At 41.0% G+C, this 19,959-nt stretch overlaps 1 protein-coding gene across 1 annotated transcript; it reads right to left on the bottom strand.

The window, feature by feature from the left end:
• Window positions 1-4,463: 4,463 nt before the first annotated feature.
• RIDA (reactive intermediate imine deaminase A) lies at window positions 4,464-19,705 on the bottom strand (the record flags this gene model as incomplete). The annotated part of the gene is made up of 6 exons (XM_080693735.1): window positions 4,464-4,520; window positions 6,827-6,882; window positions 8,572-8,640; window positions 8,905-8,959; window positions 10,432-10,537; window positions 19,641-19,705. 6 exons carry the CDS (start codon window positions 19,703-19,705, stop codon window positions 4,464-4,466), a joined length of 408 nt encoding a protein of 135 aa, XP_080549861.1.
• Between the last annotated feature and the right edge of the window lie 254 nt (window positions 19,706-19,959).

The raw sequence follows: 19,959 nt of genomic DNA, 5'->3' as shown, positions 1-19,959 counted from the left end.
CTGGGATTACAAGCGTGCGCCACCACGCCTGGCTCTCAGTAGCTATTAAATAACATCAAGTAACATCTGTACTGGGCCCTCACCGCATATGCAGTTCAGTGGTACAGAGGTAAATAAAAGACACACGTGTTAGTGGCTGTAGGAGAGAGTTGGGGGTGAAAGCCTAAACAAGAACAGCTTCACAGCGTCGATGCTGGCTGTACAAATGGTGAAGGCAAAGGTTAGGACACATTTTTTTCCCCCCAAAGACTAAACACAAAACCCAGAGTTGACCTAATTTGAAGCTATTCAGGAGTTGCAGAGAATTTCATTTTTGCAGAAATCAAGATGTTATGTTGCGTACTAGATCACTTAGACAACTGTTTCACTTGCTGTAATCAGTTTTTAAATGTCAGATGGAAAAAAGCAACCGAAGTCCTAGAAAAGAGAAAAATGTAATTTTAAACTATTCCAATAAGGGTGGAGGAGGAAGGGGAAGATAATGAAAACTGACAAACTTCTGGGAAGCTGAGAGAGGAAAGAAAAGAGATGAAAATGGAAAATGGGACACTTGAATATGAATGCAGGAGGATTAAAAGGGCCCACACATGAACATTTAGATGGGATGCAAATTCTGCAACACCGTAAATGACCAAATCAACTGAAGAAAATACTAGAAAATCTGAATGTCTGTTATCATGAAAGAAGTTTCAATCAGTTTAAACATTTTCCCCAAAGAGAATACCCAGCCCATAGCTGGGCGTGGTGGCACACGCTTGTAATCCCAGCATTCGGGAGGCTGAGACTGGAGGATCGCAGTTTGCGGACAGCCTCAGCTACTTAGTGAGGCCCTCTGCAACTCAGTGAGACCCGGTTTCAAAATAAACGAATAAAAAAAAAAAATAGGGCAGGGGGTGTAGCTCGGAGGTCAAATGCCTCTGGGTTCCATCCCCATACCCCCCCCCCCCCCCAAATAAAGAAAATACCCAGCCCATTTTCTAAGGCAAACTATCAAGTGTTTAGGGACGAGTGAAGCGAAAAGTCAATCTCATAGGTGAACATAAAAGCAAATACCCTACGCACAATATTAGCAATGTGAATTTAAGACAGCCAGGTGTGGTGGTACACACCTAAAATCCTAGTACTCGAAAGGCAGAGACAGACGGATCACAAGTTTGAGCCCAACCTCAGCAACGTAGTGAGAATCTGCTTCAAAGTAAAAAATAAAGCCAAGCAGGGGGTGCAGGCTTGTGATTCTAGTACTTAGGAGGCTGAGACAGGAGGATCTCAGGTTCTCAGCCAGTCATTAGCAACTCAGTGAGGCCTTGTTTCAAACTAAAAAATAAAATAGAGCTGGGGTATAGCTGAGAGGTAAAATGCCCCAGGGCTTAATCCCCTGTACCATAATAAATAAATAAATAAATAAATAAATAAATAAATAAAATATATGGGGTTGGAATTAAAATGTGGAGGTCAAATGCCCCTGGGTTCAATCCCCAGTATAAAAAAAAGTCTAAGATATATTTTACACATGTCTATGTACATATACTAATATACTAAGTTAGAATGCAAAGTTGGTTCTACATAAGACTGCTGCATCTTACCATATTAACAAATTTATCATAGATACAGAAAAATAAATCTAAATTGAATAAATCTAACATTTTTAAGTGCACTGTCACTTCAGTGAGGTCATCACTGAGCTTAAAAGTGTAACCCCCACCCCAATATTCTCCATTTCCCTGGTTTCACTTTCCCCTGTGGTTCTTAACAATCTGACATAATTTTAGGCGTTGAGTGTAAGAATGTTTGGCAGCAATGCTGTAACATAATAATTTAGAAAACACTGAATTGTTTGGAGGAATTTTTTTTTTTTGGGGTGTGGTACTGGGGGTGGAACCCAGAGGCTTTCTACCTCCGTGCTACACTCCCAGACCTTTTATATATTTTATTTGGAAACAGGGTCTCACTAATTTGCTGAGAGCCTCACTAAGTAGCTGAGGCTGGCTTCGAACCTGCATGATCCTCCTGTCTCAGCCTCCCAAGCACGGGGATTACAAGCGTGCGCCACCACACCCCGCATGGAGGAATGTTTAAATTACCTAAGGTATATCCACATAAGAAAATACTCTTGTTAGGTTTTAAAAATGAAGTACATCTATATACATACATATATAAATATCTTCAAGACAAAATAAATCTATAATGTATGTAGAAAAATTCCATTTATGTAATTAAAAAGCCCAGATAACCAAATATGTATTGAATAAAAAGCCATCTGCCAGTTACACACAAAATAGGTAGATGGAATGAAGAGTGACAGAAGGGGAGTTTTTCTTTCTTTCTTTTTTTTTTTGTGGTGCTGGGAATGCAACCCAGGGGCATTCTACTCTGAGCAACACCTTTAGCCCTATTTTTTATTCTTTATTTTTTTGCGGTGCTGGGGATGGAACCCAGGGGCACTGCACCTCCAAGCTACACCTTCAGTCCTATTTTTTAGTCTTTAAAATATTTATTTATTTATTTATCATTTGTTTATTTTGTGGTACCAGGGATGGAACCCAGGGGCATTTTACCTCCAAGCTATACCCCTAGCCCTATTTTTTTTTTTTAATTTTTTATTCTTTATTTTGAAACAGGGTCTCACAGAGTTGCAAAGGGTCTCATTGAGTTCTAGCTGAGGCTGGCTGTGAACCCGGATCCTCCTGTCTCAGCCTCCTGAATGTTGGGATTACTAGCGTGTGCCACCACACCCGGCTGGTCGTTTTTATTTTTTGAAACAGGGTCTCACTGAGTTGTGAAAGTAGCTGAGGTTGTCCACGAACTGCATTCCTCTGGTCTCAGCTTCCTGAATGCTGGGATTACAACCGTGCACCACCATGCCTGGATTTGTGTGTGTGTGTGTGTGTGATACTAGGAATTGAACTCAAGAGTATTCTAACTTTGAGCTACAATTCCAGGTCTATCTTAATTTTTATGTTGAAATTGGGTCTAAGTTGTGGAAAGCCTAAGTTGCTGAGGCTGCCTTCAATCTGTGATCCTCCTGTCTCAGCCTCCCAAGTACTAACATTATAGGCATGCACCACTACACCTGGCTGAATTTTCCTTTTTAATCTATATAAGTCTGCACTGTAATTTATTCTATAATAAGGAGAGATTCGTGTGGTAGCTGCCTAAATATGCTGAAAGGCTTTAATTGCTAGCACAGTGCTGCACGACCATATCCTAGCTACTTGGGGGCTGAGGCAGGATTGCCCGAGCTCACAAGTTCAAGGCCAGTCTAGGCAACAGAGTAAGATCTTGTCTCCAGCTCCAAGAAAAGGAGAGACTTTAAAAAGCAAACAAAAATGATTATATATAACATGATTGCAACAGCATACAAATGTAACACAGTCAGAAATAAACTGAGAAACTGAAATAGCTTGAACTTTAACTTCATGGTCCCCTCTTTTATTAGATAAATTAACTATTAAAAAATAAATGAATAGCTGGGCGTGGTGGCGCACGCTTGTAATCCCAGCATTCGGGAGGCTGAGGCCGGAGGATCGCGGTTCGCCGACAGCCTCAGCTCCTTAGTGAGGCCCTCCGCAACTCAGTGAGACCCAGTTTCAAAATAAAGAATAAAAGCCGGGCGTGGTGGCGCACGCTTGGAATCCCCGCGCTTGGGAGGCTGAGACAGGAGGATCACACAGGTTCGAAGCCAGCCTCAGCTACTTAGTGAGGCTCTCAGCAACTTAGTGAGACCCAAAAGAATAAAAATAGGGCAGGGGATGTACTGCGGAGGTCGAATGCTCCTGGGTTCCATCCCCAGACCCGCAAAAAAAAAAAAAAAAAAAAAAAAAAAGAACAAACTCACACCAAGGGAAATCTGCATGTCTATTTTATTTCCATTAGAAAAATATTATCTATATAAAATTTTGGTCCACTTTCTTCTTCTTTACTTCTGTCACCAAGTTTGAATATTTATTTTACTCAAATCAAAGCAGAATCACATATCTAATACAAGAACTAAATATTTCACATCATTAAAGTCATAGGATTTAACTGAACTAGATGTGCTTTCGATTATTTCTTAGAAGCCGTAACTCGTCCTTCCAACATTTGGTTTTCCCTTTAATGAGTTCGAGTAAGTACGTAATGAGCGTCTCTTCTCCCACATTTAGTAATACGAGGCCTCACTAAGTTGTGGAGAGCCTCACTAACTTGCTGAGGCTGCCTTCAATCTGTGATCCTCCTGTTTCAGCCTCCCAAGTACTAACAATATAGGCATGCACCACTATACCTGGCTGAAATTTCATTACCTAAGTGTAATTTATAGTATCAGTAACTGGATTATTTAATATGCATGTCAGATCACCCTTTGATACGGTATTTCCATGATAATTTCAGATATTAGTCCCACACGTTCCAAGATCAGTTGTAAAAATTAAGATGTCAAGGCATGATGAAAATTCCAGAATACACAACACTGTGCCCACTTATAGTCATGCTGTTGAGAGAGGTCCTTGGACAGCCACTGCTTCAATCTCAACACGGCTTCCCTGTAAGGAAAAAAATAAGGCCTCAACCATTTGGTACAAATTAAAAGAACCTGGTAATATTTACTGAAGACATGCAACTAATAGCAACAGAATATTTATTTATTTATTTATTTTTTGTGTGTGTGTGGTCCTCGGGATTGAACCCAAGGGCATTCTACTTCTGAGCTACACCCCAGCCCTATTTTATTTTATTTTATGGTTTGAAACAGCATCTTGCTAGGTTGCTAAGAGTCTCACTAAATTGTTAAGGCTGCCCTTGAACCTGTCTCAGTCTCCCAAGGACTGGGGTACAGACGTATGCCAACATGCCTGGCTTATTTTATTTTATTTTTTGCAGTATTGGAGATGGAACTCAGGGGTATTCTACCTCCAACCTATTACCCCAGGCCTATTTTATATTTTATTTGGAAACAGGGTCTCACTAAGTTGCCGAAAGCCTCACTAAGTTAGCCAAGGCTGGCTTCGAACCTGTGCCATCCTCCTGTCTCAGCCTCCCAAGTACTGGGATTACAAGCGCGCACCACCAGGCTTGGCTTAACTTGGTATTTTTAAAGTTAAACTTTTCAAACAAGTAAAGGAAGAGACGGGCCGGGTGTGGTGGCGCACGCTTGTAATCCCAGCATTTGGGAGGCTGAGACCAGCGGATCGTGGTGCGCGGACAGCCTCAGCTACTTAGTGAGGCCCTCTGCAACTTAGTGAGACCCTGTTTTTAAAAATAAAGAATAAAGGCCGGGCGTGGTGGCGCACGCTTGTAATCCCCGCGCTTGGGAGGTGGAGACAGGAGGATCGCGCAGGTTCGAAGCCAGCCACGCTGGCGTAAGAGACCCTGTTTCAAAAATATAAAATAGGTCTGGGAGTGTAGCCCGGAGGAAGAAGGGCTTCCAGGAACCCCAGTACCACCAAAAAAAAAAAAAAAAAAAAAAAAAAGAATAAAAAATAGGGCAGAGGGTGTAGCTCGGAGGTCAAATGCCCCTGGGTCCCATCCCCAAACCCACAAAAAAAAAAAAAAAAAAAAAGGGAAGAGATGGCATTTGCTAAGAACCCACGATAGGTCAGGTTACCATGCTAGATACATTCATGAACTTTAGCTTATTTGATTCTCATTGCAGCTCTACCAGTTAGATAGACAGATAGATAGACAATAGATAGATATTCTCCCAATTTATAAAATGGTATGTTAAAGTTTGGAAAGGCTGACTAGTCCAAAGTAACAAAAGTAAATAACACAGGTTTGAACTCATGTCTTGTTGAGTTCCTTCTAATACCCCCAGCATCTTAATAAGTTTAATGACAATAATCACTCCAAGTAACAACTAATAAAAGCAATAGAAATGCCATTTTCTTTTGTACTAGGGATTTCTTTAGTGGAAAGTTAAAAGTGTAAGTCAGTAAGAGATGCTTCTTTATAGGCAGGAATATTGTGTACCTAAAAGGCACAGGAAAACAGCCTCTAGTGAGATTAGAATACAAACAATAGTGGCGAAACAGGTGTACTGTGCTCTATAATGCATTTTCTTTTCTTTTCTTTTTTTTTTTTTTTTTGTGGTACAAGGGATTGAACCCAGGGCATTCTTTTTTTTTTTTTTTTTTTGGTGGTACTGGGGGTGAAACCCAAAGGCTTTCATCTCCGGGCTATACTCCCAGACCTATTTTCTATTTTATTTGGCAATAGGGTCTCACTAAGTTGCTGAGAGCCTCACTAAGTAGCTGAGGCTGGCTTCGAACCTGTGTGATCCTCCTGTCTCAGCCTCCCAAGTGCTGGGATTACAAGCGTGCGCCACCATGCCCGGCAAACCCAGGGCATTCTACCTCCGAGTTACACCCCAGCCTGATTTTCTGTCCTTTACTTCAAAACAGGGTCTCAGTAAGTTTTGCAGATCCTCACTAAGTAGCTAAGGCTGGCCATGAACAAGCGATCCTCCTGTCTCAGCCTCCCAAATTCTGGGATTACAACTATGTGCCACCACGTTTGGCTATACAAGCCATTTTTCTAGTGGAAGATCTAGGTTATTATACAATAGCCAAATACATTTTTATTGTAGAACTATAAACCTGGTTCAAATTTATAGTCCTCTAAGCAACACACAACAATACAGCTGCTCTTGTGCTTATATATATATATACAATTTACACACTCTCAATCTGTTATGTCCAAGGGTCTAGGTTTCCTAGTGTTTTCCATGCAGGTAACATCAGGTGTTACTTTCAGAGTTTAAATTTCCTGTCACCACATTTAGTTCCGTGCATTCAGAAAACACTGAAGCAATTTAAAATTGCGCATATTACTCATTGTAAAATGTACTTACCATGGGCAAAGCAGCAACCTGGTAAGCAGCTCGGGCAGGAAAGTTACTCTTGAAATCTTAATGTAAAAGAATTTCATTTTAGTTTCCATACATTGTACTGCTGTTCAACATGCATAACCAAGAATCTGTTACGTGTTTCAGGGACTAGTCCTTGAATATGAAAAACATTTAAGAAAAGAAGCTCACCTTCAGATTCGTTTGATAAAATATTTTGTATACAGGCTGTGTTTATATCCCTGTTTTAAAAAACTCCTTATAACGTTGTTTTTAAGCTTTATTTTTTATTGAAAAATGAAACAATCATACTTTTCTAAATATCATAGCCTTCTGGGAAAAATGAGATACACACTCTGACACTTTAATCTTGTTTGATGGGGATGGGATTTGATCTTAAAGTGACATTGACAAGCTAAGTGACAGCACCCATCTCCAGCAAGTACTTTCTCACTAATTTTGGTCTCCTCTAGTCATTTCTTCTGGAGACAATCGATGGTGAGACTTTTTGCATGTCATACCCCTTTGTTTTATCCCAAATGGGAAGGGACACCCATTTTCCCCACTCTGACAGCAACGATTATAGCATTTACTCAGTGCTTACAACATGCCAGTATCATCTCTAGCTGTTTTATATAATAATCCACTTAAACATTCGACAACCCTATAAAATGGCAACATATTATACCCACTTTGCCCATGAGGAAATAAAAATAGAGAAGTATGAAGTATGAAGTAACTAACTACTTAGTGTTTCTGAGAGCCCCTGATTAATACAGAGTCTAGCCAGACTCTATCATAGCAACACTAAAAACAACCTATATGTACAGAAAAGTTTTAGGAGGGCTTAAAACGCCCAAGAAAGATATAATAAAATTAAGCTTTGGGAAAATGAATTTGTAGAAATTTTGTATATTATTTTAGAGAATGCACAAGAAATCTTACATAGTTTTCATGGGGTATACCTTATGTTTCTAATCAGACTATTAATTTTGGGAGGACAAATGCTTATTATTATTATTATTATTTGTGATACTGGGAATTAAACCCTGGGGTACTCTACCTCTGAGCTACATCCCAGTGCTACTTTTCTCTCTCTCTCTCTCTCTCTCTCTCTCTCTCTCTCTCTCTCTCTCTTTTTTTTGGTACTGGAGATTGAGACCAGAGGTATTACCTCTGAGCTACACCACCAGCCCAGTTTTATTTTTAGTCTGCAACAGTTTTGCTAGGTTAATGAGAGTCTCACTACTTACTAAGGCTGTCCTTGAATCTGCGATCCTCCTGTCTTAGCTTTTTTTTCTGGATCTGGGGATGGAACCCAGGGACATTCGATCTCTGAGCTACACCCCCTGCCCTATTTTTTATTCTTTATTTTGAAACAGAGTCTCAGTAAGTTGTGGAGGGCCTCACTGAGTAGCTGAGGCTGTCCAAGAACTGCGATCCTCTGGTCTCAGCTTCCCGAATGCTGGGATTACAAGCGTGCACCATTATGCCTGGCCTGTCTTAGCTTTTAAAACAGGGTCTCACTAAGTTCTGGAGGGTCTCACTAAGTAGCCGAGGATGGCCAAGAACCTGCAATCCTCCGGTCTCAGCCTCCCAAGTACTGGGAATACACGCCTGTGCCACTACGCCTGGCACGAGAGCCCATTTCTTTAGCATCCTTTGTCACTGATAATTGATAATGGGCACTCCTTACGTTAATAATCATTTCTCCTTAAAATAGTAAATAGGAGTGATGTAAAATTACTTACACTGTTTATAGACCTCATTGACAGCATTGAAGTCATTTATGTCAGCCAGCAAAACCGTTGTTTTGACCACTAGAAGATATATACATTGTCACCAGGTTTAGTTATTTGGATCGATTAAAAACAATACTTAGAAAAACAACATATGATTCTGGGTCTGTCCTGATTAAAATGAGATTGAAATGAATCTGAGGAAGTAAGTTGTTTTCCAGATCATTAAACCACAGCTTTAAATGGCAACAAAGACAAGGCGTGCCTGAAAGCTGTATGTTTTTTAAAAAGACCAAGGAAATACTAAACATAAAATGAACAGTAAAGTAAAATCACGTTGCTCACCATTAGTGAAGTCACAGCCTGCAGCTTTCAGAATTTCACCGATGTTTTTAAGAGTCTGTGAACCAAGGCAAGAAGTCCTCAGGCACTGGTTATTCTAAACATCTCATTGAGTTCAACTAATTATCTTTGCTGAATAGTTTATGTTGCAGAAAAATCTTCCCTATTCTTTCTGGTATGCCTCTACAAAGCCAACTGCTTTTTGGTCTTCCCTTGGTGGAACAGAGCTTTGTGAAATACAGTGAAAGGATTGTCTCCTTTTGTGAGTAAAAAGCTTAGAATAAAGTCTCTTCCACAGTGCTAAAATGCATCAAATTTTCAGTTAATATCCACTAAGCCGAAACAGAAATAATTTCTAGGGTTCCTCATTCTAAATGACTTCAAGGATAAGTATGAGCCAGTAAGCATTAAAACATGTTAAAGCATTCTTTTTCCTTTTCCTCAAAAAACAGTATTAGTGCATTTTGTACACAAGCATGTACACTGGGTATTATATTGTGCATGCTATCCTATATTTTGGTTTTTATCATGTAATGATTTATCCTGGAGAATTTCCCATATGAATTTAGTTGGATGGATCTAGCATGATTTATTCAACCAGTTTCTTAAGGAGGAAAAAAATTTTTTTTTTTTTTGTGGTACTGGGTGTGGAACCCAGGGGCTTTTCTACCTCTGGGGTACACTTCCAGACCTATTCTATATTTATTTGGAAACAGGGTCTCACTCAGTAGCTGAGGCTGGCTTCGAGCCTGTGTGATCCTCCTGTCTCAGCCTCCCAAGTGCTGGGATGACAACCGTGCACCACCACGCCTGGCTGGAGGAAAATTCAGTTTGTTTTCTTTCTTTGGATAATGCAAACAACTTACAGGGAATACATTAAATTATAATTTAATTCTAAAGTTGCGTTAGAATTGTATTTCACATTCTCTTTTTTATAAATACGCTGTGTGTAATCTTTGATAATTTTCTCTTACTAAGAAATGTTGCCTTTTTACTTCTGTGGTAGTGACTTTTCTTTGGGAGTAGAGGGCAGTGGCCCTGAAATTTCCCAAACCATGTGAAAATGACAACATGTTGTTTGGTTTTTATAATTCAGGTTTAAAAAGTCACTTTAGTGATAAGGTTGTTAAATGTTTCATTAAATTTCCAACTGTCGCTAGGCGTGGTGATGCACACTTGTAACCCAGCATTTGGGAGGCTGAGATAGGAGGATTGTGGTTCATGGACAGCCTCGGCTACTTAGTGAGGCGCTCTGCAACTCAATGAAACCCTGTTTCAAAATAAAGAATAAAGAATAGGGCTGGGGGGTGTGACTTGGAGGTAGAATGCCCCTGGATTCCATCCCCAGTATCAAAAAAAAAAAAAAAGCCAACTGTCCTCAATAAAAAACTGGTTTAAATCAAGCAGTGAGTCATTTAAAAAGCATTAATTTGTTAATCTCTATAAAACAAGTCAGGCAGGTAAATTCTCAATACTCCTCAAAATTAAAAAGTCATAGAAAAGGCAACTTCAAATGTGTAAAAGACTTACCTGCTTAGCTTCTTCGGCTACCCCTCCTGGCACAAGCTGTCCACTGGAAGGGTCCCTGCCTACTTGTCCTGAGATGTAAATGGTCCTGTCGACTAACACTGCTTGACTGCAACGAACAGAAAGCCAGTCTATATGAAATGTGCATTTAGAATTCAGTGCTAAAGGAGTTCCTTGCTAGGACACAAAAAGTACAAACGATAAAAAGATAAATTAGAGTTAATTAAAATTCACAAAACTTTTTACCAAAAGATATCATCTTTAAGAATATAAAAAGACAAGTAACAGATTGGAAGGAAAATATTGGCCAAACATCTATCCAATAAAGGCCTCGTGTCAAAAATACATGAAGAACTCTTTTTAATTTAATAACATGAAGACAAAGAACCCAACAAAAAATGGGCAAATGGTTTGAATGGATACTTCACAAAAGACACAGAGAACCAAGAGCACACGAAAGATGCTCAACATCTTTAGTCATTCGGGACATGCAAAGCAAATCATAATAGCACCATGCACATCCCGGATACCGAAGCCCTGGTAGGGTTGGGGAGCAACGGGAGCCTCGTGTATTTTTGGTAGGAGTGCAAAACAGCACAGCCACTTAGGAAAATATTGCCAGTTTCCTAAAAACGTATACACTTAACACACAGCCCAGCAATTTCTTTCCTAGGCAACTATCCAAGAGAAATGAAAACGTGTCTAAAGCCTTTACATGAATCTCGGGGCAGCACTGTTCATGATAGCAAGAGAAGACAGACAAAAAAACCACTGAGAGATCCAACTAAAGACTACATATTGTTTTATATCATTTATATGAAGAGAGAGAGAGAGAGAGAGAGATTGTGTGTGTGTGTGTGTGTGTGTGTGTGTGTGTGTGTGTGTGTTTGGTACTGGGGGTTGAACCCAGGGACAGTCTACCTCTGAGCTACACCCTTATTTTATTTTATATAGAATTATAGCCCTATTTTATTTTTCATTTTGAAACAGGGTCTCACTAAGTTGTGGAAAGCCTTATTAAGTTGCTAAGGCTGGTTGCGAACCTGTGATCCTCTAGTCTCAGACTTCCAAGTACTGGGACATATGCAATGGTGTCTGTTCATTTATATGAAATTTTAGATGTTTTACCCTATAGTACTTGGATGGAACCCAAGGTATAGGCATGATAGGCAAGCATTCTACCACTGAGCTACATTCCAAGCCCCTATATAAAATTTTAGAAAAGAAAAAATGATAGCAGCAGAAAGAAGATAAATGGTTGACTGAGGCCAGGGATGGGGATTGATTACAAATATAAGGAAGTTTTTTTTTTGGGGGGGGTTGTAAGGGATTCTAAAATTTGATTGTAGTAGTGGATATGTGACTCCATACATTTACCAAAACTCATGAAACTATACTTTTTCCTCTGTAACTCTATGTAGAATTCCTCATTCATTTTTAAAATGGCTACACAGTACTTCATTATACATGTTATATTACTGGAAATGGTGTTGCACGCTTGTAATCCCAATACTTAGGAGGCTAAGTCAGGAGGATGAGAGGTTCTCGGCCAGATTCAGCTACTTAGTGAGACCCTGTTTCAAAATAAAGAATACACAGTAGGGATGGAGGTATAGCTTGGAGCCAGAATGCCACTGGGTTCAATCCTTAGTTCCTAAAAAACAAAAAATACACACACACACACACACACACACACACACACACACACACGTGTTAGTGTTTTATATATATGTTATTTAATCAATCACTTTTGCTTCCAATATTATTATAAGTAAAACTACATTCAAAACCATTCAAACACACACCACAAACATTTATCTTCTGAGCAAGTAACTGACCCTGGTTCCCAGGAGGTTGCTGGCTGATCCTTTTTTACAACATGCACAGGATCCTGCCTCATGTCACAGCTATCCCTGTTCTTACTGGATCTCCCACTTTATCCTACATCTAACCTTCTTGGTGTAGGGACAGTATTTACACATGCCTCTGTAGCTGTGCAGGACTTAGGTAATTCCCTGCAATACACATAGCAGGCATACTATGATTACTTGTTGATGTTTTGTTCTCTAATCACTCAGTGGCACAAACAATTTTGGCTGTAAATAAATATCTTTTTAGCTGGACTTCGTGGCTCATAACATGGGCTGTGGAGATTTCAAGAAGGGAGATGGAAGCTGGGCGTGGTGGTGCATGCTAGTAATCCCAGTACTTGGGAGGCTGAGACAGGAAGCCCTACTTAGTGAGGTCCTCCACAACTTAATGAGACCCTGTAGCTCAAAGGTAGAATGCCCCTGGGTTCAATCCCCAACACCACACACAAAAAAGGGAGACTGAGTCAGGCATAGTGGCATAGGCCTGTAATCCAGTACTTGGGAGGCTGAAACAGAAGGATCACAGGTTCAAGGATAGTCTCAGCAATGTAGTGAGACTCTTAGCAATCTTGCCAGACCTGTTTCAAAACAAATAATAAAAAGGCTGGAGCCCCTGGGTTCAACCCCCAGTACCACACACACACCAAAAAAGAAAGAAAGAAAGAAAGAAAGAAAGAAAGAAAGAAAGAAAGAAAGAAAGGAGGTAGATTGAAACTTTGTAATAGGATTCAAAAAGGGGAGGAATTCACCCTAGTCCTCAAACAGATAACTACTCAGCTTATTAATTTGTAACCTTTTCTCAGGTTGAACAGTACCATTGCCTAACCTATTAATTTTCTTGTGTATATTTAGGCCATCTGTTCAAAGTCCTTTGCAAAGTACCTTCAATTCTCCCTGTATCCGAAATGTACTTTAAGCCCATATGTATTATTATTTTTGATCAAAGCTTTATGAAAATAAAAATCCCAGTTACTTTCAGAATATTTAAAGTAAGCACTGGAACTGAGACTATCTAAGCTATGTGAGTTATCACTTACAGATTTATAGAAGTTTGTTCATAAAAATAATAGGATACTTGATGCTTTTTGGGTGTGTGTGGTTCTGGGGATGGAATCCAGAACCTTGTGCATGCCAGACAAGCACTCTACCACTGAGCTACATGCCCAGCCCACCTGATACTTTCTGAGCATGAGAATCTTATTATCCATAGACATGTTGTTAGATTCCAGAAAATTTAAGTGTTTTGTTCTACTTCTAGGTCAAAGTATTCCAGGGCCTGCTTCAGACCCTGGCAGCTAACACATGGCCGGTTTCCTCCTCCTCCTCCTCCTCCTCCTCCTCTTCCTCCTCCCCTTCTCCTTGTTAACAAATAACATGCTCTTATCAGTTTACTGACCAAAGAGGTGAAGACCTGGCACCTGGTGCCTGAGAAAGAACCAATTCAAGGACTGTGCCCTTTCTGGTGGGCCTTGACCTAATGCACATTATTTTTTTCTTAATTTCTGAGGATCAGAACAAGCAGGGCCCTACTTGATTCTTTAGCTTGGGGAGAATCTGGAGCTTGTTCTTAAATGCTTAAGTTCAGTGGTTTCTTGGATTTGTGAGCAAATCAAATACATTTCTTTTTCCTTCTTCCCAAGGACTTGTCCCAATTATTTGGTCTGGCGAATCAGGGCAGGTACCAGAGTTCAGCTTCAAAAGCATTCTAACGCCTGTCACAATCTAACACCTGTGCGCATGGTGACGGCTTGGGTGACGTGCTAGCAAAGTGGAAAGCAATGCAATCGCACTGAGATGTTGAAATCTCAATTCTCTGAAGTTGCACAAAATGTGCTGAGCTGACTAGCTAATTGGTGACAACAGCCCACCCGTCTCAACACCAGGGACTGAAAGTGCCACACATTTGAGTTCTAGAAAGGAGCCAGGATTTCCAAATAGTGTAGTTACTGCATGTCCCATGCACAAAAACCTTGTTTCCAAATGGTTCTTAAAACATGTCTAATTAACTTTATCAGATATAAATAGTTGAGTGTGTGTGTGTTTTACTTCGATGTAAAACATTGAAAATAAGCTCCACTTCTAGTGACCTATTTTATATTGTGTTGATTCAAAATCCTGGAAACTCTCCACATCTCAGAGCTGACTAATGGCTTTTTTCTTGGCACATTCATGTGATGATTCCTCTTTGTTTTTCTTGAAGCTTTATAAAGACCACTGACCCCCACCACCCCAGAGTCAATCAAGAATATTAATGTCACATTTTCTTTCTTAAACAAAGAACAAAGTATTTCTCAACAGTTTGAGAGAGGTAAATTCTCTTTTAACTGGCTGCAGGACAAAGTGTACTTTCATTTCTTTTAAGGGATGCTTTTATTCTGCAGTAAAAAAGTATTATTTTAAATCCTACCTCTGAGCTGGGAGTGGTGGCGCATGCTAATAATCCCAGAGCTTGGGAGGCTGAGACAGGAGGATCGCACAGGTTTGAAGCCAGCCTCAGCTACTTAGTGAGGCTCTCAGCAACTTAGTGAGACCCTGTTTCCAAATAAAGTATATAATAGGTCTGGGAGTACAGCCTGGAGGTAGAAAAACCCCTGGGTTCAACCCCCAGTACCACACACACACAAAAAATCCTACCTCTGGTTAGGTGGGGTGGTGCATGCCTGTAATTCCAGTAAGCTTAGGAAGCTAAGACAGGAGGATCACAGGTTCGAGGACAAGCTCAGCAACATGACTAGACTCTCAGCAACCTAGTGAATACCCTGTTTCTAAACAACAACAACAAAAACGACTGGTGGTATAGCTTGGGTAGAATGTCCCTGGGTTCAATAACAACAACTAAAAGATTCAGTAAAAACAAAACAAAACAAAACAAAACAATAACAACACTATCACTGAAAGATTGAGGAAAAAGGATAGGGACAGGAGGAAAAAGATTACTGATTTTTATGTATATTGGAAATGCCCCTAACTATTCTCTCTTCTGCAAATTTCTATCTAAATTACTATTGAATTCTCTTTTTTTAAAAGAGATCATGGCCGGGCGTGGTGGTGCACGCTTGTAATCCCCGCGCTTGAGAGGCAGAGACAGAAGGATCAAGCAGGTTTGAAGCCAGCCCCGCGCGCTGGCTTTGGAGACCCTGTTTCCAAATAAAAATGTAAAAATAGGTCTGGGAGTGTAGCCCGGAGGTAGAAGGGCTTCCAGGAACCCCAGTACCACCAAAAAAAAAAAAAAAAAAAAAAAGAGAGAGATCTGATCATGTTTTTTCCTGGTCAAAAACACCTGGTGGCTGCTCATTAACATACTGAATAAATTTCATAGTCTTCCATTTATCCATGGAAACCACCACAACCTGAATCTTGCTAAAATCTAATTTTTATTGGTCACTTATTTATTTATTTTATTTTTATTTTTTGCAGTACTGGGAATGGAACCCAGGGGCATTCTACCTTTGAGTGACACCCCCAGCCCCATGTTTTATTATTTATTTTGAAAAAGGGTCTCATTGAGTTGCAAAGGGCCTCACTAAGTAGCTGAGGTTGGCCAAAAACCACTGTCCTCCTGTCTCAGCCTCTCGAATGCTGGGATTACAAACCTGTGCCACCACGCCTGGCCACTTTTTAAATTTAATCCCCTTAATAATCTCATGAAGTAGAAGAAGCATAACAAAAAATTCAGCTCTTAAGGAGGTCCCAAATGTTAGTTAAATACAATGAATGACAGTATAGAGATGGTCCCCTTTTCAATTCTCTTTTAATTCTATGCTGAGGATAGCAAACTTAATGATTTAAGAATAGTCTCCAGAGTCCAGCTCCTAAAATCAAATTCTCTTACACAACTTCTTAGTGGTTATTTTTTCTATTTGGAAGGCCCTTCACTCTGTGACATACTGTTGAAGTCCTTAACACATTAACTTTACAGTTTGATGCCCTTTTTAATCTATTAGTTATTGAGATCAGAAGCCTGACATTTTTTGATATGGTGATGCATGCCTGTAATCCCAGTACTTGGGAGGCTGAGACAAGAGGATCCTGGGTTTAAGGCCAAACTTAGCAACTTAGTGAGACCCTGTTTTAAAATAAGCAGTAAAATAGGGTTATGGGTGTAGCTCAGGGATAGAATGCCCCTGGGTCCAATCCCTAATACCACAAAAAAACTTAAAAAAAACCCCTTTATAATACTACCATAAATGACAAAATCAACTTTCAAAACTCAGAGCAAGGACCAACAGCTCTTACAAGGATGCTTCCTAAATCTTTTTCTTTCTCTGCCCATTAGAATCAACCTTTTTTCTTTCCCTTTTGTCCTCTTATTCCAATGCATCTTTCCTTTTCCTTCCCTTCTTTCTTTTCTTCTTTCTTGTATAATGGGGAATGAACCTGGGGCATTGTACCTTTGAGCTACACTCCCAGACCTTTTTATGTTTTATTTGGAAACGCAGTGTCACTAAGTTCCTGAGGCTGGCCTCCAACCTGCAATTCCCCAAGTAGTGGGATTACAGGCATGTGCCACTACACCTAGCTCAATGCATTTACTTCCAACCCTACTATAATGATTATTGTTTTATCATTTAGCAGTGTTATTTCTTATGGCAGTGTGGGATGGGGGAGGGAGTTAGGACTTGAAATCAAATCAAGCTGTCACTTAGACTATCTGACCTTGGACAGCTGACTTGTTAAGGTCCAGTTTCTGATAAAATGGGGATAGGAATAGAAAAAGATGATTGCCATGGTGCCTGCTATAGAGCATGCCCTAATCTCTAAATTGACCTTTTTTTCCTTTCCCCCAAATGTGTGAAGCCCTTTCACACTGTATTGTTATTACACATTTTTGTATCTTTGAAGTGGTTGGCATGTAGTATGCATTCAATACATGTCTGCCATAGTCCAAATGTTCCAGTGTAGAATTTTTCCAGTTTTGAGTCTTTTAACAGTGAAATGAAACTATATATATATATATATATATATATATATATATATATATTATATATGTATGTATATAAATTTTTTTTGCAGTACTGGGGATGGAACACAGGGGTATTTTACCTCTGAGCTATACCCCCAGCCCTATTTTATTCTCCATTTTCAAAGAAGGCCTCACTAAGTAGCTGAGGCTGTCCCCAAAGCACAATCCTCCTGTTTCAGCCTCCCAAGTACTGGGATTACAAGCGTGTGCCACAACCCCTGGATTATAAACTATATTTTATTTATTTTTATTTTTTGGTGGTACTAGGGGTGGACCCCAGGGGCTTTTCTACCTCTGGGATATACTCCCAGACCTATTTTATATTTTATGTGGAAACAGGGTCTCACTAAGTTGCTGAGAGCCTCACTAAGTAGCTAAGGCTGGCTTCGAACCTGTGCAATCCTCCTGTCTCAGCCTCTCAAGCGCTGGGATTACAAGCGTGCATCACCATGCCTGGCTAAACTATATTTTAAAAAGGGAAAATGAAGCCAGGTGTGGTGATGCACGCTTGTAATCCCAGTATTTGGGAGTCTGAGACAGGAGGTTCACAGGCTCATGGACAGCCTCAGCAAGTAGTGAGATTCTCAGCAACCTAGTAAGACTTTGTTTTAAAGTTAAAATAAATTAGGGCTGGGGGTGTAGCTCAGAGGTAGAATGCCCCTGGGTTCAATCCCCAATACCCCCCCCCAAAATATATATATACAAAAAGAAAAATCATTATAGGATATACTTAATGAAGAATTAAAAATATTGTTGGGCATGGTGGTGCACACTTGTAACCCCAGCATTTGGGAGGCTGAGACCTGAGGATTGAGGTTCGTGGACAGCCTCAGCTACTTAGTGAGGCCCTTGCAACTCAGTGAGACCCTGTTCAAAAATAAAGAATTAAAAATAGGGCTGGGAGTATAGCTCAGAGGTAGAATGCTCCTGGGTTCCATTCCCAGACCGCAAAAAAAAAAAAGAAAAAAAAAAGAAAAAAAAAGAGAGATGTAAAACTATGAAACATTGCACTAAAGTCTCTAAGAATGAAAAGAATAAGATTTAATAAAATCCAATACTACATAGGGTAGTATTTCTGGCCAGTAACCATGTACTGGCCAGTACCCTAGCAAACTGGGGTATATATTGGGCAATCTTAGAAAATTATTTTTGTTGTGATTTACATTAGTTTATTAGTGGTAAAAGAGCAAGGACAATGAATCCATAAATATCACAATGCATTTCTATTCATGTTGTAAAAAACCTGGGGTCTTCGGTAGGTGTGGAGGGTTTTGCCAAGCATTTCTGTTAAACGATCTCTGCTGTCTCTGTAAGAGACAAACACATATGTTCACAGGATTCACTCCTTTGAATTAAAGAGAGGTTTAGGCCGGCTAGGCACGAGGTGACGTATGCATGTAGTCCCAGACACTGCAGAAGCTGAAGCAGGAGGATCCCAGGTTCTAGGTTAATCTCCGCAACTTAGTGAGAGCCTGTCTCAAAATAAAACTAAGGGCTGGATCTGTAGCTCAGCTGTAGAGTGCCCTGGGTTCAATCCTCATTGCCACCAAGAAAATCAATACCAAACACGCTAAATTGAAAGAAAGTCACAGAGGATGGCGTATAGTATGATTTGATTTATAAATAAAGTCCAAATCTAGGAAATCCGTAGAGGTGGAAAGAGATGAATGTTTATCAGGGGCTGGAGGAAGGAAAGACTGGGGAGTGAGTGCTAATGGATATGGGATTTTTTAATTTTGGGGTAATGTACAGGTTCTGAGATTAGGAAGTGGTGACGGCTGCATTACTTTTGTGTGTGTGTGTGTGGTACTGGGGTTCCTGAAAACCATTCTACCTCGGGTTACACTCCCAGGCCTATTTTTATACTTTTTTATTTGGAAACAGGGTCTCTTAAGCCAGCGCGCGCGGTTGGCTTCTAACCTGCGCGATCCTCCTGTCCCCGCCTCCCAAGCGCGGGGATTGCAAGCGCGTGCCACCACGCCTGGCTGGCTGCATTACTTTTTGACTATAGTTTATAACCACTGAATCGTGCACATTAAAGGGATGGTTTATGAATTATACCTCAATAAAGCTGTCACCAGAAAGTAAATAAAAACAAAAACAGAAGCCGCTAAAACAAAAGCCCGGGTGGGATCGCCTCTAAGCAGAAGCGAGGCAGCCCGGGGTGGGGACAAGGTCCCCGGAGCAGGTGACGGTCCCACGGGGCTTCCAACACCTATGGGGCTGCGGGTGCGCCGCCCTCTTCTGGGCTCAGTGTCTTGCGCGACTTGGGGTCGGTGCGGAGAGCCCGAGGCCAGCCTGGGCTCGGACCCGGCGGCCCCCGCTCCGACCCACGACCTCGCACTGGGGTCTTCCAGCGCTCCCATGAGCCACGTTACCTGTAGGGACCAATGGCCCCAGGGGCTTTCGCGGTGCTGATCACCTTTCTGACCAGGGACGACATGGCTCCTTCTCCTTTCTCGCGAATCCTCCAAGAGCAGTAGACCTCGCTCGAGCCTCGAGGGCTTCTCACCCCAGACAGACCAGCCCCGGGTGATGTCCTCGCCGGGGCGGGGCGGGGCGAGGGGCGGGGCGTCGCGGCGCGCGGGGCATCCTGGGAGCTGTAGTCTGCGCGCACCTCCGGGCCACGTGGAGGAAGCGGCCGGGCTGGCGCATGCGCCCTCCGCTCGCTCGCTCGCCGCGCGGGGCACCTAGGTG

Source organism: Muscardinus avellanarius, assembly GCF_963383645.1.
Source record: "Muscardinus avellanarius genome assembly, chromosome: 4".
NCBI lineage: Eukaryota > Metazoa > Chordata > Mammalia > Rodentia > Gliridae > Muscardinus > Muscardinus avellanarius.
Note: the sequence above shows the minus strand (reverse complement) of the source record. Positions and strands in the feature narration are given on the sequence as shown.